Raw genomic sequence first — 25,930 nt, forward strand, 5'->3', positions numbered from 1 at the left:
GCCTGGGTTAGAAGGGACTTTCAAAGGCCATGTAGGGCAAAGAACGGGCTGAGAAAGTACAGAGTGACAGTGGGCATTACAGCAACAGGATCCTACAACTACCCAGCAAAAAGATGCTGCAAGAAACCTTCATTACTCATCACAGCTTCATATCAGGTTGTGGGTAATGAAGAAAATTGATACCAGGCAAGCCTTCCAACAGAGACAAAGTGCAGATCCTTCTTTCCCCCCTTTCTCTGGCAAAGGAGGGGATGAATGCCTGCCAGCTCCAGCAGGCTGACAAGGTGCAGTGTGGCCCAGAGCTAATTAGTGCTAAGGATGAGTTAGTGCTGGGGGTCTGATGTAGACATGGTAGGTATTTCAGAGTGGCTCCTGGAAGCTCCTGGCTGTCCCGTGTCCCCCTGTGCAGTGGTGGCAGTGCTGGTAACCCCCACAGGCTGCACATCACACTGCTGCAGTGTCCTCGTCCATGGATGTGCTGCCTGCCTCTGCTGGGAATGACACAAGAGAAGCTCAAAGCATCAGCTTTGGGATTCTTTTGCTGGGGGCAAGTTTAAAACCCCCAACCTGCTGCAGTCTGTAAAGCCAGGCTCTTACCAACACTGCTAAGTTAAAGCAGCTCTGCATTTTCATATCAAGACATTTTTTTCACTTGACAAACAAGAAGCTGGCTGGTGACTCTCTCTGTCACTATGCCAGTCCATCTTTCTTTTATTATAGATAGTGCCTTTCCTGAAGTGGGAACAAGAGTTATTTTTTGCTCCTTCAAATGTCATTTGTGAGTTGGCTGACTAGATGCCAGCCTGAGAAAAAATAATCCTGTAAAACAGGCAATGGTTCCTCTACACTATTAAAAATATACTAAAAAAATAAACCCATGTTCATACTGTGCAAAAACAACATCTTAAATACAGAAACAGCACGACAGGATACAATTAATAAATCAATTAAGAAGCAGAAAATTCCCAGAACAAATCTAGTGACTCTGGTTTTTTAATCCTGAGAAAAGCTTAGACCACAATAGAATCTGTGTAAGAAACTTCACAAAGAAACAAAGAGGTGTCTGTCTTAGACCATTGCTCCTATTCTTTCTTCTTGATGGACAAGCCTATATGAATTCCACACAGATTAAAAAGCACTGAACCATGCAATTATAATGGTGGAGGGCTTTTAAAATGCATTTACTGAGAAGAAACATTGGTTGTAATTTCTTTCCTGATGTCAGTACAGCCGTTACATAGCTCCCCTTTTGTCACTTTATTTCAGATTTCCACAATCCAGCAGGCAGCAGGAAGTTACAAAACTGGGAAAATGGCTCTTTCTGATGAAGTTACACTGAAGTACTGGGCTCCATTTTTTAGCAATTAGTTACTGTTGTTCAAATGGCCCAAGCCCTCATCTTGCATCAGTGCCAGACAGGCGTGACTGTCACTCTCCCAGGACGTCTGCGACTCCTTCTGTGGCCAAATCCAAGCTGTAAAACAGAAGACACGGGACCACCCCTCCTGGGACCCCCTGCTTGGGCTGGCTCCTTTCACCACAGGCCAGGCTCTATGACTTGTCAGAAGCTTGCCCAGGTCTCAGTTCTCTTCCAAGGCCACTTTGCTCAAGCTCTGCTATAACTGCCATGTATTTGAATTCACTGGATCTGTGGTTGAAGGTCTCCACTAATGCGTAGGTCTCAGAGCGATCCGTGGCGTAGAACAGCTGCACCTGGTTGGCCAAGCACTGGGCATCATGGACCACCTGGCAGTGAGAACAGAGTGTGTCACAAGCACTGGGCATCATGGACCACCTGGCAGTGAGAACAGAGCTGTGTCACAAGCACTGGGCATCATGGACCACCTGGCAGTGAGGACACAGCTGTGTCACAAGCACTGGGCATCATGGACCACCTGGCAGTGAGGACAGAGCTGTCACCATCAGGGTGGGGCTGTGCCCGTGTCCCACTGGAAAAGAAATGCCACACTCCTACTCGCCACGTGGCTCAACTCCAAGCCACCTTAGTTCAGCAAATCTCTTAACAAAGCACCTCCCTGTGGCTCCTGACCTACCTAAACACTCCAGCACTGTGTGTTTCAGCAACTCTCCTGCTGTGCATCTGCCTCAGAGGTCAAGTGTGGCTTTTGTGATCCCTGCCCACTCCAAGATGCACCAAATCCTTATTTTTCCCTTCTTACAGCTGACCTACTTGCAAAGATGGATTGTTTGCTCTGAGATCCAACAGGGAAAAAGAAAAGCATTACCAATTACTCCACTCATTGTTTCAGAAGGGGTGTCAGGAGGTCATTTAGAGGAGGGCTATTTCAATCATTCTGTTCCACCACTACAGTGCCCAGTGCCATCAGTGCAGGCACTGGTACAGTTATGCCAACAATGGTGTGCCCACACAGAGGGAAAGAGCACAGGTGTGCACAAACTGAACACTCAATTCTGAAGTCTCCTGCTCTGACAAAGAGGATTAAGCTTCAAACCCTGTTTTAACTTGTTTGCAGATAGCAACAGCTTTCATTTAAATTTGCTTCTGTTAGAAGAAAAAAAACCCCAGTAGCTTTGTTCTTTTACAACGATCACCTGTAATACCGAAATTTTAAAAAAAGAATGCATGAACTGAAATCACCAAAGACTGATGATTCCCTTCTGGCTTTCCCTAGCCTTAAGTACATTAGGTTAAAAAAAGACAGTGGGACCATTCTTTGGCAAAAGGTCTTTGAAAGGCTTCACTGTAATTTAATTTTAATTCAAAACTGTAGGAGGAGTAGCAGCATAAAATGAAGGAAGCCAATGAGCAAACTTCTCTTACCAAGAACTTGGAGTCCATTTCTGCTGTCATTAGCACTATCCCTTTCTCCTTCTGCAGATCAGGATAATGGTACAAGACCAACTGGCTTGGAGCAGTTTCACCCTGGGTCTGAAGGAGAGAAAGAAACCTGTCAGTATCCCATAAAAACCTTCACTCCACTGCAGATCTGGGTGCTTGATTACAAAACTTTGAGTATTAACTGCCACAGAAGCAGTTCCTTCCCAGGGCTTAAGGATCAGTTCTAATTAGAAGTTCATTATTCTTGGTATTTACAGAAAACAAGGGATTTGCAGAGTTAGGTTGTTTTTTTAACTTGACTAAAGACCATTTTGCATTTAAAAGAACCCACCATTTTTAGGAAGGTATTTAATCTTACAGCATCTACTGCTATTTTAAGTAGCTTGCACAAAAAATTCTAAAAAGCTTGGCTCTTGCTCATGTTTTGAGTCTACTGAACTTCTACCTCGTTATCCTCTACAATACAGAGACACTTAATACCCATAACTTTACTAATTTACCTGTAACTAATGTACAATTAAACCATAATTAATAACAACGATTGTCGTGAGAATTCTTTTCAAGTTAAGCTAGACAACCTGTTGGCTAAACTACTGAGTAAATAACATATATTGCAATATACTGATACTATCTATTTCTGGATCCTAAATCAATTTTGAACTTTTTAACTCAAAACACTCACCTGAACATTTATCAGGGAAGTGAAGTGTAATTCTGTTCCAGACCACTGCCCCACAAAGAACTCATAGCCTTCTTTTCTTGGCAAAGCATATAGAAACTGCAGAGAAATTAGTAAAAAAACCAAATTTCCCTTACATAGAACAAAATGATGCCTGTGTCACACTGGCCTCAAGCATTAATGCTTTAGTGAGAGAACCACAATAGAAAAAAGAGTTTCTTTGCCCCACCACATGTGACAGGACAGCAAGAATCAGACTCCAAAGCATACAATAAAGCAGAATTACCCTATCAGTATTAATTCATTAGCAAATATCTTGACAAATATTCTTGTCAGTATTTTGAGACTTAAAAAGAAAGGAGAATGGACAACATTCAGCCTCTGACTTTCTTGTTCTCACCTAGAAAACTAATAGCAGAAATGGTCAAATATAAGGTAAGGAGCAGAGCATTTAATCCTGTCATTTTATCAGCTGCTGCAGAAGAGGCAGCAAGCATCTTCTCTCTGGACACTTACAGCCTATCCAGCTCCACAGGTACAGACCTGCTCGTTCTACCCACCAAGGGAAGGACAACATGGGAGCAGAAAACCTTGCAGCACACCTGACTGAATGCCAGTGCAGTGTACAGAAATGCACCTCAGGCTATAAATAACTTCCCAATCTCCAAGTAGCTCAGGAAGCCAGATACATTTGCTCTTGCTCTTGGCAAGTGAAGTAGGTAGGACTAATCCATCAGCCCAGTAAAGTCTCCATTCCCTGGGAGATTCTGTGCTGCTGCTCTCTCAACCCTCCATCTTTTCTATCTAGATCAAACTGTTTCATACATATGAATAGGCACTACTTTATCTGAGCACCAGGAGAAGTGTTTGAACACCTGGATTTTACTAATCAGGCTGATACAAGGGGTATGAACACAGGAGGGTCAAAAGTTAATGGATCAGGCTCTGAAGAGAAGCATTACAGCTCTACAGCCACACACTGCTGTACGTACCGATGGACACTTCTGGGCTCTCCTCCACATCAAATCAAACTTGTCTGCCTTTGAGGAAGGAGAAAGAGAAGTTCAATTTCAGTAACACAAATGTGGATGCAGAGCTGTTCACAATCACCTCATTAACCTTTAGAGGGCACAGCTTCCATGTGGAGAAGGTCCCACTGTGGGGACAGATGGCAACGAGTGCCTGGAAAGCTGCATTTGGTTCTTATTTACCTAAAAGTCATCAGCATCCTGTTTTAACAAGGCTGTCTCTAAGATGCAGCAGCAAAATCCTTGGATCCAGAGCTTCATGCCTTGGATGTGGGGGCCCCAAGCCTGAGGCTTACATCCTCTTTCAGTAATTGCTGCACTGCATCATGTAGTGTCAACAGCTGAGCGAGACAACACATCCCTGGCTCCAAATTGTGGATTTACATCATTGTCATCTGTTCTTAGTATAAAAATGCAGCCCATCTATACACTCAATAACATACTTATTGCTTAGGTTTAAATTAAAACCACAACCCTATTTCAGCCCTGATGAAACCTGGCAATTTCATTCAGTGTTCTCTGTGTTTCCCCAAATCTTTTGCCTAATTTTTTTTTTGCTTCCCAGCACTGTATTAACATCTACTCTTATGTGTTCAAGAAAGAAAACATGTGCCATTCATCAAGAAGAAATTCCTTCATGTGTACTTTTGAGCATGGGAGAATTATGCAAGGCCTTTCTTTCAGCCAACAAAAAGCTTCTGGCAAAAGACAAAGGGTTTTTTTTTTTCCCTCGATGACACCATGAACTGCTTCCTAATGTGCCTGGGATCTGGTTTGCATTGAAGTCTTAAAAAGCTTCCAACATTCCTCCTAAAACAGTGCAGCAAAGCACAGCGCCAGCCCCACTAATGAAAGACCTACATTTTAGCTGGAGTCCCTGGCTTTGGCCCTCTGCTACAGTAAAAGTGCAAATCAAACTATTTTCACAACATTCACATGTTGGGAAAACTGAAACATGAGGCTGCTTGACTTCAAACCCCACACTTCCACTTTCAGAGCATTCAGCACATCACTCATCTAGAACACTCCCTCCCACTGAGTTCAGCTGCAACAGAAAGAGCCAAATACAATCACAAATCGGACCCCAGATCTAAATGAGGTTCCAAGAACTCAAGGAACACACAGCTGTGAAAAGACAGATTTAAGAGATCACAATTACAGAATGACCCTGAAGAAAAAAATAAAGAGAAATCCCCAAAGTGAAAAAAGTCTCCTCCTGCCTAATGCAAACTAAGAACAATTAACATCTGGAAAGGTTATCAGGAGTAAGAAGTATGATCTTATCTCAGGAAACACCCTGCAATCTCAAGAAAGACAGTGCTGCTAATAATTGTAAATGTATGAAATAAGTCCTAAGTGATTAGCCACATGCAAGTTACCAACCAAGTGCTCTTGGACTGCCACATTAACCTTGAGGCAGCTGCCTGTGCCGTGGGGAAGAGGGAAAAGGAACAAGCAACTCTGAGAAAAAGAACTCTAAAAATACAAATGCTACTTAATAAACTTTAGGGCCTTGCAAAAAGTGTTGGAGGCTTGTATTAAAATAAGCCTGGAAATTCCAGCCAGGTGTGCAGAAAAAGGTCCTTGATTTATTGAGACTCCTCTGAGTGAGAAAAAAAGGGATATGCATTTCTGAAAACAAAAGCCTTTGTTTGGGGCAATAAAATCACTCAGCAAGCAAGTCTGTTCTTGAAACCTCACTTTCCTTTACTGACTGCTTTTAAAAGCAGCAGAATCTCAGTTGGAAAGGAAAGCTTTCTATGCTGGCTTTTCAAGTGCAGAACTATAGCAGAACTACTTACAGGGATAACAGCATAAACTGTGTCTTTTGCAGAAAAATACTGATTCCAAATCTGTAGAAAACAAAGAAGATGAGATACAGTTAAAGTCCAGCATTTAGCAGTAATGTTAAATACTTTAAAACATCAACTGACCTTTGCAAGCACTTTGGGAAGTCATTTTTCAAGCCTGACTGATTTTCCTGCTAATGTAACATACTTCTGCAAAGGTTCCAGATGTACCAAAGGACAGATTCCAAGCAGGTAACAGAAATCATCAGTGGGCTCAGAGGTGGCTCAGTATTCATTAACCATCAGAAGCACTTCTCACATCTTTCCCAACAATAACACTAATGACTTTTGGTTGTGTTTTTTGGTGGTGGTGTTTTTTTTTTTTAATAAAGAACATAGAAAACATTTCCAACAGAAGACAAGTCTTTGCATGATGCTCCTCTGTGTTAACAGTCTTTTTCTTCACCAGAGCAGGATGGCAACACCCAGTGTACCTGTACCCCCTAGGAGGACTTACCTAGATGGAGAAAACTTTATCTTTTCCTATGCATACCCATGTGAATATGCTTTTTGTAAACATACATCCACAGCTGTGTTTTATTTTTCAGTCTAAGTAAAATTTCCATCCTTACACACAGATTATTAAGCACAGATGTCAAGCAAAGTTTATTCCATTTAAATCCATCACCTGTGTTATTTCCTCTGCTGATTTTTCTTTCACCATCTCAACATTAAGAATTGAATCAAGTGTCTGCAAGAGAAAGCATAAATAATCTGGCATGACAGCTGTTCTCCAACCTTGTAAGAATCCAGAATGAATGGATGCAATTACAGAGAACAAAATCAACCTAGGGGAACTTGATTCCATTTATAGTGTTACTTAGTCCCTCTAATTGCCAAATAAAATACAGCAGCAACACACTGAGAAGTGGATTCACACACTGAGGCAGAACAGATTCTTTCAGGAGTCAGCACATGCTTTGCTCCAGTTGTGCAGATCTCTACTGAAGCTGCAAGAGGAGCAGCTTTTGCCTTCAGCCATCTCAAAGATGTGCTCTTTGGCAGATTTACACTGAAGAGTCACCAAAATACAAGAATGTGAAATAAAATTCTCTTCTCCCTGGGCTGGCTGATCACTACAAATGTATTTCCATGCTGTAAAAGGAGCTTAACCCTTTCCATTTAATGTTCAGAACAGATGCCTCAACTGGAAGGAATTTCCAGGGTGTCACAGAGAAGCACAGGGCAATAAAAACCCAGAGTGCCAGGAGTTCTAAGGTTGAACGGGGTCCCAACAGTTAACCAAGATCTTACACTCAAATGCAGCATAAGGAACACCAGAATTATGTCAAAGTGTTCTTGACTGAAACTGGCTGTGGCAATGCAAGTTAATCCACACCCTTGCCTTGCCACCCTCCTAACACTTGGGATCATTTCTCTCACCTTATCCTTTGTGAATCCTCCCTTTGATGTCTTGCTGCCCAAGCCTTCTGCCTGCAAGAAAACATTCTTCTTTAGTTTTACAGCTAATATCATTGATTTGCCTTCCCTGCCACACATAACCTGCCTGCTGACAGAAACTCCTGAGTGGGAGCTCAAGATACTTGAAGATCACTACAGTGTATTTTAATAAAATAAGTGATTGATTAGGTGAAGTAAATAAGATTAGTAACCTAATATGAATAATGAATTTCAAGGCCACAAAGGATTAGTCAAAAGGAAACTATTATGCATTTTGGATCCAATATTATTGAACTGTTTTCTTGCTTTCACTAAAAAAATGATAAATGCAGGATTGTGTCATTCTTCTGACCAAATTAAGCTGGAACTAATCAAACAAGGTTTCAAGCAGGGAATTTACAGTCTAAGAAATAATACAGAGGAGTACAGAGCAATGCTTTTAGCCACCACACAGTGAAATTTCAGAGCTCCTACTGATAGGGATACTTCCAGTTTGTAGCATTACTCTGATCCCATAAAAATAGCATTAGAGCTTCAGTGTATGTGATTTACAAAGAAAATTGTCCTTGCCTTTTCCTCCATGCATCTGATAAACTCTCCTTGTTTGGAATGTCCCACGGGCTGCTTTTTCACTTCACTTCTTTTTTCCATGCGGGATTCAAACACATCTGGATTGGACCTGAATTGGAACAGGGACTGTTAACAGTACAAGAGAGCAACAGAACAGCTCGAGTTGGAAGGGACCCACAAGGATCATCCAAATCCTCCTCCCTGCTCCTTGTCCAACTGGACATAAATTCATATAACTAAAACATTCCAGTTTGCTTTTAAACAACCTTAAGTTTTTAATTATGATGATAAACAGGAAAAATCAATGCACAGTTAAGAAACTGTGAAAGCTGTTGCACAATATCTCCTATGACCCAAGGCTTTGGATTTGTTTTTGGCACTGCATTCCAACAAGACCCGGTTGGATGAGGCTCTGAGCAACCTGTCCTAGGGGAAGTTGTCCCTGCCCATGGCAGGAGGGTTGGAAGTGGCTGATCTCAAAGGTGTTTTCCAACCCAAGCCATTCCATGGTTCTGTGAGTGAGTCTGTGAAGTCTTTCGCTTCATTGATTTATACTGCTAAGTAAGGTAATCCATCTTTATCAGGATAATTCAAAACCATGATTCTTCTATGGGCTGTTCTCATTGTGGCCTTGCCAGCAGATGGACTTACACCTAAAATAAGACTCAACTTCTGCCTACTCACTTTCTGTTCAAATCCTCCTTTATAATAAGATGGAAGGCTATAAATTGGAATACTCTTTGACTGCTCCGATAGTTTCCAAAATTGGAGTGCTCTTTGCCTGTTCCAAAGGTTTACAGGTGGAGAGCATTGCTGGGTGATTAACATCCTTTGGCCTTCTAAAATGTTTACTATGATACTGATTCATGTTCTTAACTTAAAATTTTAATTTAATCTTGGCAAAACTATCTCTAATCAAGCTGACCACGCTAGGAGACAATCCTCACTGACCTGCTGTTAAACACATGTGAATTTCAAGGCAATTGGCCTAAACTAATCGAGTTTCTCAAGAGGGCGAAAAGCTAAAAAAGGACATCTCTCCTTCAGGAGAGCGCTCCCCAGGCCCGCCCGTTCCGCAAAACGCAGCCCGCCCACCCCGGTCCCGCCGCCGCCTCCCTCGGGGCCCACCTCCGCAGCTCCTGGATCTTATGCCGGTACTTCCCGTAGAAGGGGTTCTCCTCCAGCGCCGCCTCTCCCGATCCCGCCGCCGTTCCCGATCCCGCTGCCGGCCCCAGCACCCCCCGTGCCGGCGGTGCCAGCAGCCCGAGCGGCCGGAGCGCGGCTCGGCTCCGCAGGGCCACCCCCAGGCCCCAGCCCTGGCACAGCGGGCCCGCCATGGCTCCGCTCCCCTCAGCCCGCCCCGCGCTCCGCCCTTCGCTCCCCTCAGCCCGCCCCGCTCCCCTCAGCCCGCCCCGCGCTCCCCTCAGCCCGGCCCGCCCTCCGCTCTCCCCTCAGCCCGGCCCGCCCTCCGCTCCGTCCCACCTCCCCCGCCAGGAACCGGCCGGAGCCGCACACTGGAAAGGAGCTTTTATTGAGAGCAAAGCCGCGTTACATGCTGGAGCGCCGCGGAGCGAACAAGCGCGGTGGGCACGGCCCCGCTCCCGGCTCAGGTGAAGGGACACAGTGGTCACCCAAACCCACAGGTACAGCCCGAAAGCGAACCCAGGAATCACGGCACAACAGCAAATCTCGGCAGGGCAGAGCTCTTTTTGTTACAGTTTGCTCTCACAACTTCATTGGTTTTGATTTCACTCAGATATTGCATTTTTCTCAAGGACTCGCTGCCCAGAGCATCCAGCCGCCCCTCCGGTACCCATCAGCAGCTGCACGAGTTAGGGCAGGGAGGGGATCCAGACGAGTGTATTTACTACACTCACAGCTTTTCATCTGCGCTGTGAATAAACACGGGAGAGAGCCCTGCCCACACCTGGCACCAGGGCTTTGGGAAGCGTGCGGGATGGAGAGCAGTGGCATAGCAGAAACCTCGCTGGGATGGGACCGGTGCCCCCAGGCTGCAGCACAGAACAGACCACGGTACTGAGGGATGCTCGGATTTTGCCCAAGTGACAGCACAAGCCCATCCTACAAGTGACCACAGCAATTAGCCATCGACCGTGCCCTGACATGCAAGTTAAGAAGCAGCCCTGGGCAGCCGTGTCCCAGCAGTGTGACCAGCTGAGCTCCCTGGGCACAGGCAGTGCAACAGCACACATCAGGTCTAGCTGGCATTTTCACTACTGCTGCTTGCTGAATAGCCTTCTAAAAATAAAGCAGACTGCAACAAAACAAAACACTAAAAGATTCACAGGGCGGTACTATAATATTTTAAATTTTAAGGTAAAGTTAAATTTCATACAAATAAACTTCCAAAAATATTTTGCAAACTCTGGCATATGGCTATGATACAGTATGTACAAATAAAATATCAGAATGGTTACATTTTATTGCTTTTTTTCTTTATTTGGTTAAGGATTTATACAGTAATGTATAAAAGGGTATGGGAAGTGGCAAGAAGCAAGTGCTGGCTTCTTGTCCTCTCTGAAGCCAAGGTTGGTTGGGTTTGGTTTTGTTTTTAAATACTGTGTTTTCAAATGTCACATCAAAAGCATTTTGGTAGTGGGTGGCATCTGCATTACCCAAACAGGATAGAAGAGCAACAGTGAAAGAAGCCTAAGAAATGGGTAACAGGGCTCCAATTTATACATTTCTTTGCTGATTCATACTTCCAAAATACAATTATTGATAAAACATCCAGTCTAAAGTAATATAAAAGTCAACAATTATGAACTGACTTCCTCATAAGCTGATGTTTCACAGCGAGGTGGGAAATTTCAACTCACTAAATCATGCAAAAAACTCTTAACAAGATCAGTGATATTTGTGAGCAAAATTACCCAACTTGGCCCTCATCTAGCCTGCAAGAGAATCCCCTCTGCAAAAGTAATTTTTCTATGTTCCAGAAGGTAACAAATACATTCTGAGTTTAGATCCACTACTACGAACAGATCTAAGTTCCTCTAGTAAGGAAACCTCACTTACAAACCATGTGTCAGTACAGAATGATGATGGGATTGCACATGCCTACACAGTTTTTTTACATCCTTCTGTTGGCAAGGAGACAAAAAATAAAGGTACCAAGAAGGGATCACGGTCACAACAGCCAGGAAAGAGCTCACAAGTGTTCTCTGGGCCTTCCCACCTGCTCACACTCCTGGAGTGTATCAGAGCACCACTGAGATATGAACTGCTCAGGTGCTGCTCAGCAGGCTGCACTGTAGGCTTTTACCTCTTAAGCATCTATTAAAGCTATTAAATATGTTCATTTAAAAAAAATAAATAGACAGGCTCATCTCACAAAATATAATCTGAATGCAACACAGCAAAGCCTAAACAATGCTGAAGTGAAAACTCAAGCACTCAGCAAGTTAATTGCTCCTGTAGGCTCATGATATAAAAACACTTTCAACTCTTCCCTTTAAAAATACATCCTGCTATAGATGGGCATGACTTACCCCTCCTGCTTTCCTCTGACTGAGGCCAAATTTATTCATGGATATAGTTAGTAAAAATCAGAAATTTAGCTGAATCTCTTAAACCTCCATTCCAGGCTCAGTCTCTCATTATAAACAGATTACTACCAACACAGCCCCTGACACAACTTGTCCTTAAATATGCATAATTTACTCTATCTCAAATATTTACAAGCAGAAGCAGCCCATCTTCACAAGACAGATTTCCCTTCTGCTCTACATAAAGTGCAGCTCTCTAATTTAAGGCAAATTTCAGTGAAATATAAAACCATAGTTTTATTTTAGTATGTACACATTTTAAATTATAAGCAATAACTCCCTTGAAAAGGAAATAATGAGAGGAAAATGTTTCCAAGTTTGGGAATTTTCTTGATTTTAACAAAGTCCCAATATTATGTCCTATCGACATATAAATTTGTAAATTTCTTTTCAATAAATGCAACTGAAAAAGAGGTGGCAATGTGTACAGTAATTTAGCTCCAAAGATCAGTAAAACACTGGGAAAGTGCAGCCATAGTTTTTCATGTCTGTAGCTTCCTTTAGCTACAGTAACATCCACCAATATCACATTCCTAAACATATACCCTATAGACCTAATGCTAATCTCAGTTCTTTTAGTGTGTATTTCTCATCTCCATCTGTGTCAAACTCCTTAAAGCTCTGTGATTCTTGGGCTGTGGAGCCAAACAGCTTTTGAAGGTCTTTGTAAGAGAGTTTTCCATCAGCATCTGCAGGTGCTTTTTCAAACAGTTTCTGAAGATCTGCAAAGAGAACAAGGACTGAGAAACAGCTCCTCTAAGTGCACAGGAATATCCCATAAGGTGCATTCCCAGTTTTACAGCACTGTCTCTTAGTACTCAGTGATTACAATCATTACAGTGATTACTCCTCCTGAGTGAGGAGTTTGCCTCCTATGTTGCCACAAGCTGCTGGTAACAGTATAGGAGCAAAAAGCATGAATATTTCTGGATTAAATTACACTAAATCTGAAGAAAGTAATCCCCATTTCGGGCTACAACTAACAGCCCATTTTACAACCACTAACTGCATACAGATGCAGTTATCCCCCACAAAAGCAAGCTCTGAATGACTGTTGCTATACCAACAGGACAGATGATATAAAGGGAAAAGTGTCTATTCACTTCCTGATGCAAAGAGCTGCCCTTTCAGGAGCTGAAGAGACTGAACAGCAAGATCCAGAAACCATTCATCTGACCAGGCAGTGTTCTCTTGGAAAAAAAATACAGACCAGAAAAAAGCCCCAGAACATACACACTCATAGCTACTTCTGTTTCCTTCAGCATGTTAATTCTGCCCTTGACTTTCCTCCCAGTCTCTGGGGCACTCAATGTAATACTCTGGTACTCAAAACAATTATAAAATCACTAATAATGCACACTCCTGCTTAAATATCACTTTCTTTTCTTTTACATGCTCTTCTTTCAGTTTTTTTCTTAATTGCTTTAAAAAAAAAAACAAACATTATCCTCAAGCTTTTAAAATTGACCTCACCCCTCCCAGAATGTTTATACTTGTCCTCTCCTAAACATTTACATGAAATACTCAAAAGAAAAGGTCAGCCTAAAATGGACATACCTTCGATGCTGGAAATTCCTGGTAAGGACAGATGGCTCAGCTGCCCATTTCCCTCTGTGTTGTCACCAGCTGACCTTGAAGCCACCCTTGAAAGGTCTGTGGGCTTTGCTGTAGTACTCTGACTACTTTCAACTGTTACAAAACAATTCCTGTTAGTCTTACTAATTCCACAGAATTACAGCTACCTAAACCAAATAAAAATCCAATAAAACTGATTTTTTTTTAATTGCAGCAGCTTTAGGGGATAAGAATATTTCAGAATGTAGCAATATTGTAGCTGCAATGCTTCAGAATGTAGCAGTGTTGCCCCTTTTACTTTAATTGAAAGAATCTTCCATTCTGTACTAGGAGGTATTTATTTACTTACTATTTATAAATTCCCATACAAAGAATGACTTGGGAGTGTTTTCTGCTCCCCACTCTGAGGGTGCTGAAGAAGATTCATTAAGCAAATTGCATCTGCCCACCTGGGTTGCTTTCACCTTATCAGTACCAATATTCCCCAACAACAAGGTATAGGTTTCCAAGCACCTGCTTGGAATGAACAAGCAGCACAGTTCTATTGTAATGAAGTATTTAAAAGTCTGATGTTCAGCCAAGTGCAGAACTGAAGTCAGCAGAGGCAGAGACCTTTCCTCTCTGTTACACTTACATTTTGAAAAAGCAAAACCAGATGTTACTGGGTATAAAGTTCTACAGTTAATAACTGCCTGCCCTTAAACATCAGCTATTGATCCATGTGAATCCTGCCATACACCTTTTAAGTCACCTTCAAACTTTTGGAGTCATACACAGTTTTCTCTTTTAGCAACATCAGTTTCCTACCACTTTAACTAAAAAGCCTTCATCACAATCTTAAAGAACAGTCTAATTATCCACCTTAATTAGTAATTCTTTGAATTACACAGGGAAGCTCCAGGTTTATGGATTACTGTTACAAGACATTCTTACCATTCTTTGATGCCTCAATGGGTCTGTCATTTTCTGACTTGCCTGTGAGAGCACTGATCAGCTGAAGAGTCTCTTTTAGTTTTGATACCTGAGGATCTCTAGTTCCTGCTTCCTGCATATGTACCAAAAAAAAGAAAAAAATCTTAAAATGCACCTCTTCAGTAAATGTAGAAGACCAGAAAGTGTAGTAATTTAAAATATGTCAGCACTTCTGACTGACTTTGAGGTATCCAGGCTGATCAAGTTTAAAATTATAAGCAAGATTTAAAAACAATAAATAAATAAATAATCACTAAGAAGATACAATAAATAAATTCACATGGTCTGTAGGAAAACAACAGAATCAGTACCTCAGCCTGAAAAGCAGGCAATTATTTTGCATACACTCATTTCAAAAGCATCTGATGTTTACTTTCTGTATTTCCTACAGAAAAGAGCAAGACACTGGAAAGCTGTAATATAAAACAGTCAAGCATACTTGGAGTGAGCACTTATACTTTAACTAAACTGCATCATTGCTTCAAAGGTTTATCTGCAGTAGTGAATACCTCTGTGCAGGAGCCACTGCATCTCTGCTACAATAAAACCCCCATATTTTTTAATCTGCAGGTCCCTCACTGGTACATTCCCAAGGACAGGTTGAGCTCACATCAGTACAAGCCCAGAACTGACAGTGCAGCCTGCTCACTCACCCACCTAACTGGTGGAAACTAAACTCAGCAGCATCCCCTCCTATCCCCAGCCCACAGTTTGGCCATTCAGCTGTACCCACTCCCAGCCAGTGATGGACCATTACTGAGAGGGGCCTTCAGCAAGTCCTTGACTCCACTAGTGCATCTTTGCAGACCTTTGCTCAATTAAGGTCCATTTAAAACATCTTTAGAAAGACAATTACATGCTCTACTAATCCAGTGTAATATTTATTTCCTTACTTTACCTTCAGTTGTTTATTTGACGGAGTTTCACTATCTAGTTGATCTTCATTTTCCACTTTTAGAGAGGTAGTTGCATTATTCCCCTAGAGAAAAAACAGAGCAGAGTTTATTCATGTGCTTTTTATTTTCTACAACAGAGTTTCTTTCCTTCAAATTTGGCAGACATTAAGCAGAGATAAACCAGGGCAGATAGATTATAGAATAAACATGAAGTCATAAAAATGGGTCATATAATTTACCACAGCAACGTCAGCATGTGCCTTTATTGTTAAACATGAACAATAGTACAGAACATGTTCTCACAGACTGACCCCAGTGTGGCAAACAGAAAATACTGGAAGAATTTATGAAAGAGAATTTATGAACTTATTTAGGAGTTTGTTTTTTTTTATTATTATTGGGTTTGAGAGGTTTCTTAACAGTTTTTTTTTAGAATTTAACCACTGTTGAACAAATGGAGAGTCCCACTTAGCCTCTCAGTGGGTCTTAACATATCTATGCCAGAGTGATTCCTAAAACATAGCTCAGTTTGTGAATCCTGCCTCTTAAAACAACCACACAACTTTTAAATGTCACAGTATTTTGGACACTTTCCTGTAGATATTGCAGGAAAGAAATTAAATACTGCTTCTGAGAACACTCTTAATGCTGGTTATCTGTTCAGGAACAAACTCCAGCCTTTTATAAATGAACTCTTAAATATCTCAAGTTTCACTCTGATATTTTCTTGAGTTAGCACTGCAAAGCTGTATCTGCAGTAAGGGAAGTAGCAGCCCAAGGAGACACCCTCAGCCATCAAACTCTTACCACGATGGTGGATGAGTTCTCTCTTTTCTCTGGGTTTTTCACAACCAGGGGAGAGTTTTCCAACAGCGTAACTTTCCAGCTGAGGTTGCCAATGGCTGAATCCACATTTAGAAGCTTGATGTCATTCAACTTTTGGTACATCACTACAGTATTATTTAGCTGTTCCAAAGCTGCATGCAGTGCCTGGCTTTCCTGAAATATAAACAGAGCACATGTCAGTTTACCCAACCTCTGCAGCAACTCCTGCTATTAACAACACGACTGACCCAGTTTAACTGGGCAGACTTCAGGCTGCCTTTACACTGACACCACTGAAAACATCCAACTGGAAGCTTCCAGAAAGTTATTCTAACTTTCTAAAAGTTTGAAACTGAGATTCTTCCCCAGGGCTAACCTCTTTGTGGCTAATATAATCACTTCAGCTGTGCAGTGAACACAGAAAGCCTATTCATCTCCTTTTCCAGGTCAAGCTTTGTAAGCACAACAATGATTTTTCCCAAGAAAGCATGTACTGGGCATATTTATATACAGGATTCATTTTTGAGGAAGATATTGACTGTATTAAATGTAAGTAAATGCAGTCATTCTGTTCCAACCCATTCAGCTAAACACCTACACATTAACCTTTTAATTTTTTTTTTGGTTGCTGAATTACTGTTTTCCACACCTCATTACAGTGAGAGTGACTCAGTACATGCCACTCCCAAGTTTGCTCAGATTAGCAAGTGGCTGCCATAAAATCCACTCCACTAAACGCCTTTAACTCATTTTCATTTACTTTAGCAAAGCACACCTGTAATTTGTCAGATGTTGGTTTCATTCTTTTTACTACTCATCCAGTCAGAATACAAAATACCTCTCTCTCAGACCAGGGCACTTTCTTGTTTGCACATACACAGGAACAAACTAGAGCAAAATTATCTTATTATTTGCTTTAAAGCATGCTATCTGCATTGTCTTGATAAAAAACATACTTTTTGCACACTACAGTACTGCAAAACACACGGGTAAGTTACATATCCATGACACTTGTACCAAAATTCCTTATGCAAGGGAGAAAAGTACCTTTTTGCAGTATTCTGTCTGATTTCCCTCAGTCCTTGGTACAACAGTGGAGGGAAGTGAAGGCAGCTGTTTTAATTCCTTCTAAGGAAAGAAGTAGAAAATTGTGTTACAAAATCCCTGTGAATAAGTGTTTAATAAGTGGCAGACTGTAGCTAAGGATGTTTTGTTACAAGTACAGCCACTCAGTCTGCTGTGCATGCAGTATCTTAACTAGGCTAATAGTTAAACACTTAAGGTCCAAATTTATTTCCATTAAACCCCCCTAATTAACTCTTCCCCATTTAATGAAGTATTATGATACACATTTCACTGGTACCATACACACTGCCATATCTGCAATGTTTTTAGAGCACCCACTGACTGAATCAAGCTTAATTATGTGTCTAATTCAGATTTTATCTGCAAGAATTCTTGTATTGCAGTTTAGCTGAAAAACTGTACTTATTAGTTCAGTTTCTTAATGCCAAGTGAGAGGTCAGGATAAACACAGTGAGTAGTTTCTGCTGAAGACAGTCTGTCATTTCATCCTAATATAGATTCTTAATTCAACCAAAAAACTATATCAATATTCTGACATCCCCAAACTTCAACCATTTCTCTAACTTGCTTCATATTGGGCAGTGTGAAAGCAGTGCATTTTTCTTACCACATCATTCTGGAGTATTTCTATGGATTTCTTGTATTCCTCAATAGCTGTCTGTATATTTTCAACATCATGAGCCACACTGGTAAGGGTGCTACCTATGTTGGCTACAGTCTGCAATAAAAAACATGACAGAAAGCTCAGCCTTCCCCAAACTGCACTGTCCCAAACTACCAATCAGCTAAACACAACATTTTGTTGGTGAAACAAAATCAGGCACGTGACTTCAAAGAATTTGGAAGATTTTTGCACCCAAAATTGCAAACTACACCCAATGCAAGCTGTGCCCTGGAGGACCTCAGGACACCTTCAGCACTAGGAACAAAAGCCCAAGAGGAATTCCCTCAGTAATCCCTAAGGATTTTAACACCAGCAGGCACCCTTATTTCCAGGAATGGTACCTACAAGAAAAAGGCTCAAGAAAACCAAATCCCACATAAGAAAGACAATCTTGACATAGGATCACTTAGGTTGGCAAAGACCTCTAAGACTGAGTCCAGCTGTTAACTCAGCAATGCCAAGTCCACCACTAATCCATGTCCCCAAGCTCTGATCCATGTCCTTTAAACACCCTCAGGGATAGCAACTGCAGCAGCTCCCTGTGCAGCCAGTGTTTGACAAACTCTTCAGTGAAAAAATTTTCCCTGTAATCCAATCTAAACCTCCACTGGCACAGCTTTAGGTTATTTCCTCTTGTCCTATCCCTTGTCACTTGAGAGAACAGCCTGACCCCCCCACCTGGCTGCAACCTCCTTTCAGGGAATTGTGGAGAGTGATAAGGTCCCCCTGAACCTCCTTTTCTCCAAGCTAAACACCCCCAGCTGCTCCTCCTCACACTTGTGCTCCCTGTCCAGCTCCACTGCCCGTCTCTGGACACTCTCCAGCGCCTCAATGTCCCTCCTGAACTGAGGGGCCCAGAACTGGGCACAGGATTCGAGATGTGGCCTCAGCAGTGCCCAGTACAGGAGCACAATCACTGCCCTGGTCCTGCTGGCCACACTCCTCCTGACAGCAACATGCCTTCAGACCTGCTTCTGACCAGGACACAGTGAAAATCCAGCCTGCTTGTAGCAGCAAATAAGGAGCTTAGGAAGCAGCTTTGTACTCCTCTCAGAAAAAGAAATCCTGGCAGCCCCATCAGCCACACCACACTCATTATACATTAATTACACATTAATTTTGTAGGGGTAGGAAATGAGGTGTGGCAACACATAATGCCACAAAGACTGGACTAACATTAGGTGTTAGCCCAACATAAATGTTTATTGCTAAATAAACAGAACAGCCATGGAATAACCAGGTACATTTCAAAAAGCCATTCTTTTAACCTAAATAAACAGGACAGTTCTTTGGTAAAGAATGCTCAGTAAGGCACACAGTCAGACATTGTATTAACAGAAAACATTTAATTTTCTCATTTAAAAAGCTTAACAATCCACCTGTTTGCAAGCAGTTATGAAACTTTTTCCAAGTGTCTCACATGATATTAATATTAGCAACTTGAAGGAAAGTAACCAGAAAGACCAGCTGCAAGGTGCACCTGGGACAGCACAATACAAACAAATGCATCTCCAAAAGGGATCAACAAGGTCTTTAAATTTTTTACCTAGGACCATACAATTTATGAAGTCAAATTTTAAAGACAAATTTTCCTTGCAACTCAGGTAACTCCTGCTGTCAATGCTGTCCCCAAGAGCCCAGCTGCAGCTTAACACACAGAACACATTTAGTGATAGCCACATTCACAGAACTTACCTTCTGAAGTTTCTCTACTGTGAGGGGAAGAGAAATCAGGTCAGCAGCAGATTTTATATTGTTTTTGAGATGATTTACTGTTGAGGTCAATAGTGATATCTAAAACCAAAGAGGAGTACTTAGAATTAGGCAACACAATCCTGATTCTGACCTCTCCCAATGCTGATGGCTTAATGAGTAACATTAAAACATAAGGCTATACAAAATTATACAGGTACACACAAAAACCACCCCTGTCTCTAGGTTAGAAATCCTGCCTAGGCTACATTAAAAATATTCTGCCTCTTACAAAAGAGCAAGGCTTTATTTAACTATTTTTTAAAACTAAATGAAAGCCACAGAAAACCCTTCTTTTCAGTAAGGTACCCTCTGCCAGTTTTACATTCATCCTCTTAGAGAGAGGCTGTTGCCCAAGAAAGACTTAAAAACTTGTGCAAGCAGTCTTCATGTGTAGGAAACCACCACCCACTTCTGTATTTAGCAATGAAACCTGTCTGGCAAAACCCAGCAAAGCCATGCAACCTCTCCAGCTGAGTGATGGGCAAAGGTACACCTATCATCCAAACCCTCTGCTACTACACCCATGGAACAGAGACTAAAATTCACTTTCTTCTGGTTAAAAAAACAAAGTTGTTTTGCAAGTTGAGGAAAAGATCCTAATTTTACATTAGGTCAATGTAAACCAGCTGGCATGCAGACTCTCTAGCTCACAGCTGTGAACACCAGCTGAGATTATTCCCAGCAGCATATCCCAACAATTCACAGATAAAAAAACAGCAAGAAAATTTTGATCCCCTGAAGATCTGGCTCAGAGTGTAACCAGACCCTGAAGTAACCTGAGGGCCTGCAAGAACCACGTGCAAGTATCTTTAACAGCCAGGTGCAGATAAGAGCATTTTAAGTCTCATGAAAAGCCTGAATAACTATAGCTAAAACAGTGAGATGCTAAAGAAAGCAAATCAAATTTTCAGATGTGCCCCAGCAAGCACTTAACCACCACAAGGGACTGAAGAAAAATCAATCTAAGCAGGCACTTCAGTACTCTAACAAATTAAACCAGAGCACCTGGGTCAAGAAGAGTTCCCCCCCACACACCTCTTGATACCATTCACTGTGAGCAGCTCTGAGCTTCTACCCTCCAGGGCAGAAATTGCAGTAAAAGCCCTGCTGGATGCTTCATTTGAAGTGTGAGTTAATAGAGCAGCTGAGCAAAGAGCTCTCTGCTAAATGGCTTAGCTCTAGCCCCATCAACAGAGCCAAGATTTACACCAGCTCAGAGGCTGAGTGTGTGTTAGCAGCTTTTATTTTCACAGGACACCAGGCCTTAGTTTGTAGCAACAGGAGCTTGCTCTGAGTCAGGTAACTCTTTTCCACGCTTACAAAACATTCTCAGAAATTTGAAATGTCAAATCTCTCATCATAAACATCACAACTATTTGGCAGGAAAAGTAAGAATTGCACAGTTCTTGGGTTCTTTTAAATTCTGCCTGAACTCCCTCCACCAGTTATGCAATTTCTCCTCTTGTGATCAGTCTCCAGCCCAGCTGGATGCTCAAGCTGTTTTTTCCTTGTTTATAATGAGGTTTATACTCTATTTGAACTTTAAAAATAAAAACTATGTATATGGCCAGAGAAGTCCTTAGATAAAATTAATTTCTATTAAAAAGAACTGAATGGAATATTTTATTATTTTTCAAAATCAAAGACTGATTCCCTCTCACCTGTTTATTGATCTCTGTGATATTGATCCAAATTTTACTCAGCCCCAGTTCTCCAGTCTCAATTTGTTCTAGCTGCTTTTGGTTCTGCACCAAATCTTCATTCAGTTTAGGAATTTCTTGGAATGATGTCTTTTGATTAGATTCCACTAAAAGAATGAAGAAATAATTAAAAGCAAACCAAAACAAAAATCCAGGCAAACAACACTAAAAGGCATAAAATAAATTACAAACAGCAACATCCACAACAGTGAAAGAAGGCAATAACAGTTTCTATAAACAGGTTTATTGCCAGTCTGGATTCAGTGTTTGCTCAGAATGACAGTTATTTTTTGTTTTAAGAGTACCAATATCTGCAGAGAGAACCCAGAGAGACTGAACTAAATTTAACACTTTGCATAGTCCTGTCATTCTGGCAAACCTCAGTAGGTCTTTATTTAGTGCAGTTATTTTGCATTACCTCCACAGGGGAACATGAAATAGTAATGGGCCTGTGAATAAAGAGTTGCCAACAGTCCCAGGGCAAAGGAGACAGGTGAAATGAGCCTCAGTGCCCTTTTCAAGCCTGCAGAGGGGCTGCTGACAATGAAGTGAATTCCAAGGAGATTAATGTAATTAGTTGCTCTGTATGACATAAAAACAACTGAAAAAATAATGTATAAGCTTAGGCACAAATGCCTGTTGGTAAACAAATCAGTAAACAAGGTCCTTGGAAATTAAGTCAGTTATTACTGCAATTAATATTACAGGAAGGGGGAAACATGCAGCTCAAAGCAATTCCAGTGAGCCTCAGAAATGCAGCTCTTCCAGATCTGCAGTGACTAAGCTGTTTAGCTGAGCTGTGAGGCAATCCTAAATCCCTAGGTCTGAGAAACAAATAAGCAAAGGTTTTGAGATGAAGATGACAGAGTTCTCCAAAACCTGCATGTCCACCCTGTAAGGCAGCACTGGAAGGCTCCACAACAATCAGCCCTTGTTCAGAGCAGACTGCCAAGAGCAGAGGCACCTGTGTGATGTGTAGCTGGCAGATCCCAGAATAAATTTCCAGTGCGACTCATCCAGTCAAAAGGAGAATCCCAAACACACAAAACTGGAAAGCCTAACCCACCTCACTTCTCTTTAAGCAAGTTCTAGAAATACTTTCTAGGTGCAAAGAAATCTGCACTGGATCATCCAAGGTCCAAATGCTTCTGGGTAGGTAAGACCTTGAAAGGTGTATTTTAGTCAAAACAGACTGAGACCTAATTTGTGCATTTGACACAAGCAGCTCACACTAAGTCTCATGTATTCATAGGCTCTTGTAGACAAATTATTTTCCATTTTGTCACTCTCACTGGGAACAGTGGGACTCCACTTGAAGAGTTTTTTGGAGCACTAGGAAGGAAGGTTAAATGCCCCATGCTCTTAGCATCATTGCTGACAACTGAAGGGAAAACACTACATGACTTCCTCCTGTTCCAAACATACTTAATGCAAAGACATCTTGTTTATAAAAAGCACTCATCCCATCCTTACTTTGTGCAAAGGATGGCAGAACATACCAAATACTGTCACAAACACCTGCTCTTATAGGGAAAAAAGTCTGGATGAAGATTCAGAGAAAGGTTCCTTTTCCAAACTTGGTGTACGACAGATGGGTCACCTGCCTTTGTTTCTCTGTTCACCCACACATTTCACCAAGGCAAAATGTTACCTTTGAGAACCAGGTTGTTCTTGCTGCCTGCTTTTTTTGTTGTTGTATTTAAATTCTGTGCCTCATCATGAGGCTCCCATCCAGCTCCTAGGCATGGTATTATGATGGCAAGGAAATCTGACACGTTTATCACCAGGCAAAGCATTAAACGCACAGCTTTTCTATCAGAGCTATTAAGAGGGAAACAAGGCCATCTGTAATTGCCAGACAGGGAGAACACGCTCAGGGAGAACAGCTGCTTTAACAAAGAGCTCTGTGTTGAACAGGAATGATGAAACTTAGCTACACCAAAGCCAACAAATGCTGTCCTGGTGCAAAACTTTTACCAGCAGCACACCCTTTAAGGGGAGCAGTTCATGAAGAGCAGCAGGTCCTGAACCAGAACACAGAAAGAGCTACAAAGCAGCACCTGGAACTGAAGGTATCCTGCAGAATGGGGGAACAGCAAGCCTCTCACACCCAGCCAGCCTGTTCCACCTTGGCAGACAGCTCCCACCTCACACGCCTGAACAGCAACACCCAAACACCAACACCAAAGAATTTCTACACACACTTCCTCAATGCCCCTTTTAACACAACCAAGACAACTCCTTGGCTCACCTTTTTCAATCTACACAGGATTTCAAACACTACCAACATAAGGCACCAAAGCAAATCTTGTGCCCAGAGGTGAGTTACAGAGAGCCAAGAGCATACCTTACATGCACATATCACCATTTGTTATACCTCAGCCTACAGAAGTTATTATATTGAAAATGTTGACATGGGAATCTTGACATGGCCAGAGAAAACCTGAGATTTACAGGCAAAACACTTCATCTTAACTCCACACTTCAAAGTATTAAACATATTAACTCCACACCACACATAACCCAATGTAAAAGTTGAACAAGAACAGGTCCATGCAAGCAAAATAAACATTCAGAGGACACAGAAAGAAAATAGTACTGAAGCAACATTCAAATGGCAGTAATTCCATAGCAAGTATCAGAGGTTTTTTTAAAAGAGTTCAAGACAAGACCATAATTTTTCTTAATTTTTTTTTTTTCAGAATTCCCTAGACTGCTTTGATAGGTCTGATCAGAACTTGTTCTTTGGAAGAGAGCACTCTGAAGACCAAAGTCAGGAATTTTAGAAATGTATCCACAAGCAACTACAGGCCCACCCAGTCCAGTGTCCCTGCTCCTCAGAAGATACAGAGCAGGCAAGAATATCCAGCATTCACCTTAGATTCACCAAGTTTCTGTGTTCTTGGCTCAGAGCACTCCTCAATTCAGATGTTATTTGTCTACTCTGTATTTTCAGACTTTGACTGAGCAAGCAACCAAAGAAAATGTGAAATAGTAGCTACATTCATACTTACTAGTTCGAAACTTCTCCTTTATTGCATCCAAATCCTCCTTGAGAGCCACCTGCATCCAGACTAAGCCAACACACGCGACCACACAAGCAGCAAGAACGACAAACGCGCATAAAGGGTAACAGAACCTGCAGCACCGCAGGTAGTCTCCCCTGCAGAAAACAAAGTAACAGATTGTGAATATACTGCAGTGCCTAGAAATGTGTTATTTTAAATGCTACAAAGTAAAGGACAGTGTTATAACAGCACACTTTTTGGCTGACAAGGGCTAACAAAGAGCACTTTCAGGAACAAATAAGGCTATAAGGTCAGGTCGGGGCTGTTACTCTCTATTCAGTTTATCCTCAGCAGGCACATCTAGCATATTTAAAAGCAGCTGTCAGGTTTCCTTTACTAAAATATCCTGCTCTGCTGACATAAAACTTATGCCAGGCACATCTGCTTGATAGCTTGAAAAACACGCTTCAAGACACAGAATTACCATAATGTCACTTCTAGAGCGTTCTAAATTGTGAAAGCCCGGGTTTCCCTGAGACATGCCTACTTTCAGGTATGCACAGAGGCCCATTATTAATGCTGTTACTTAACTGAAAAGCTTATTTACTGGCAAAAGCACAGCACGTCCCCGAGAAAACCAGCACCGTGCCAGCCCGCAGGACGGTGCCATGCTGAGCACACACACACACACACACGGGTAACTGCGCCCAGCCAGCATCTCCCCCGAGTTTAGCCCACAAGGGCTTGTGCTGCGTGGAGCACAAAACAGGAAAAAAAAATAATTCAAAAGCCAGAGGATGGTCCAGTGGGAGCTGTTTCTGGCCGTGGCTTGGAACTAGATGATCTTTAAGGTCCCTTCCAAGCAAAGCCACTCTGCAACCCGATGATACTTTATCCCCAGACAGGCGACCTGCGGGGTCGGACACGCTCAGCGCAGCTCCGGGTGTCCCCTGGCAGTCCCCAGCCTCACACGCCCCCTCAGAGTCCCAGCCGCGAACCCGACCCGCCGAAGGCAGCGCAGCCCCGCCGCGGAGCCGGGGCAGGACCCGTCCGAGCAGGGCCCCGCCGGCCCGGGACTCACTTTCCGCAGCGGCCCCGCGCCCCGGCGAACTCGTCCTCCTCGGAGCTGGACTCGGAGTCGGAGGCGGGCGGCTCGGTGCGCAGCAGTCGGTGGCCCGAGCCCTTCTTGGCGGACTTCTTCCTGCGGCCGTCGGCGGCCAGGCCGATGAGGGCGTTCAGCTCCTTCCGCTTCTTCATCCTCTTGTGGGGCGGCGGCGCGGCCGGCGGCTGGCTCCCGCCCGCCTCCTCCTCCTTCTCCTCGGCCGCCGCCGCCGCCAGCGCGCCCCGGCTCGCCAGCCTGCGGGCCGGCGGCGGCTACAGGCGCTCCGCGGGGCCGCGGCTGTTGCTCCCCCGCCGGCCCCGCGGCGGCTCGCCCGGCCCCGCGGCCGCCGCCCGCCCCGCCCGCGCCATGGCCGCTCGGGCCGCGCCGCGCCCGCCTGCCAGCAAGCCGCGCTCCCACTGGCCGCCGCGG

General features: G+C 42.7%; 2 protein-coding genes across 4 annotated transcripts; both read right to left on the minus strand.

Moving 5' to 3' along the window:
• Positions 1 to 975: 975 nt before the first annotated feature.
• Positions 976 to 9,726, minus strand: ATPAF1 (ATP synthase mitochondrial F1 complex assembly factor 1). 3 transcript variants are annotated; one of them, XM_071436673.1, is made up of 9 exons: positions 9,478 to 9,725; positions 8,350 to 8,458; positions 7,762 to 7,812; positions 7,007 to 7,069; positions 6,331 to 6,381; positions 4,493 to 4,540; positions 3,504 to 3,599; positions 2,804 to 2,911; positions 976 to 1,746 (listed from the first exon to the last, which is right to left on the minus strand). In XM_071436673.1, exons 1-9 carry the CDS (start codon positions 9,684 to 9,686, stop codon positions 1,552 to 1,554), a joined length of 930 nt encoding a protein of 309 aa, XP_071292774.1. In that variant the 5' UTR covers positions 9,687 to 9,725; the 3' UTR covers positions 976 to 1,551. The 3 variants fall into 3 exon arrangements, with proteins under 3 accessions (XP_071292774.1, XP_071292775.1, XP_071292777.1); XM_071436674.1 differs by lacking the exon at positions 976 to 1,746 and adding an exon at positions 1,760 to 1,895 and having other exon boundaries at positions 9,478 to 9,726; XM_071436676.1 differs by lacking the exon at positions 976 to 1,746 and adding an exon at positions 1,804 to 1,845 and having other exon boundaries at positions 9,478 to 9,726.
• A 135-nt stretch (positions 9,727 to 9,861) lies between these two features.
• Positions 9,862 to 25,868, minus strand: EFCAB14 (EF-hand calcium binding domain 14). Its single transcript, XM_071436672.1, has 11 exons — positions 25,481 to 25,868; positions 24,406 to 24,554; positions 21,353 to 21,498; positions 19,632 to 19,730; positions 17,880 to 17,990; positions 17,234 to 17,314; positions 16,169 to 16,360; positions 15,364 to 15,444; positions 14,427 to 14,538; positions 13,476 to 13,607; positions 9,862 to 12,640 (listed from the first exon to the last, which is right to left on the minus strand). Exons 1-11 carry the CDS (start codon positions 25,654 to 25,656, stop codon positions 12,465 to 12,467), a joined length of 1,455 nt encoding a protein of 484 aa, XP_071292773.1. The 5' UTR covers positions 25,657 to 25,868; the 3' UTR covers positions 9,862 to 12,464.
• Positions 25,869 to 25,930: the final 62 nt, after the last annotated feature.

The sequence above is a fragment of the Agelaius tricolor genome, unplaced genomic scaffold (genome assembly GCF_023055355.1).
Source record: "Agelaius tricolor isolate 1412-34295 unplaced genomic scaffold, bAgeTri1.0.p SCAF_11, whole genome shotgun sequence".
In the NCBI taxonomy this organism is placed as follows: domain Eukaryota; kingdom Metazoa; phylum Chordata; class Aves; order Passeriformes; family Icteridae; genus Agelaius; species Agelaius tricolor.

Excerpts from the sequence above, each read along its gene's own strand:
- EFCAB14 (XM_071436672.1), bottom strand. The coding sequence starts at position 25,656 with ATGAAGAAGCGGAAGGAGCTGAACGCCCTCATCGGCCTGGCCGCCGAC. Across the intron at positions 19,731-21,352 it reads TCACAGAGATCAATAAACAG|ATATCACTATTGACCTCAAC; the intron begins GTGAGAGGGAAT and ends CTTTGGTTTTAG. Across the intron at positions 14,539-15,363 it reads CGTCAAATAAACAACTGAAG|GAAGCAGGAACTAGAGATCC; the intron begins GTAAAGTAAGGA and ends GTACATATGCAG.
- ATPAF1 (XM_071436673.1), bottom strand. The coding sequence starts at position 9,686 with ATGGCGGGCCCGCTGTGCCAGGGCTGGGGCCTGGGGGTGGCCCTGCGG. Across the intron at positions 7,070-7,761 it reads GAGGATTCACAAAGGATAAG|ACACTTGATTCAATTCTTAA; the intron begins GTGAGAGAAATG and ends TTTCTCTTGCAG. Across the intron at positions 6,382-7,006 it reads CAGCAGAGGAAATAACACAG|ATTTGGAATCAGTATTTTTC; the intron begins GTGATGGATTTA and ends TGTTTTCTACAG.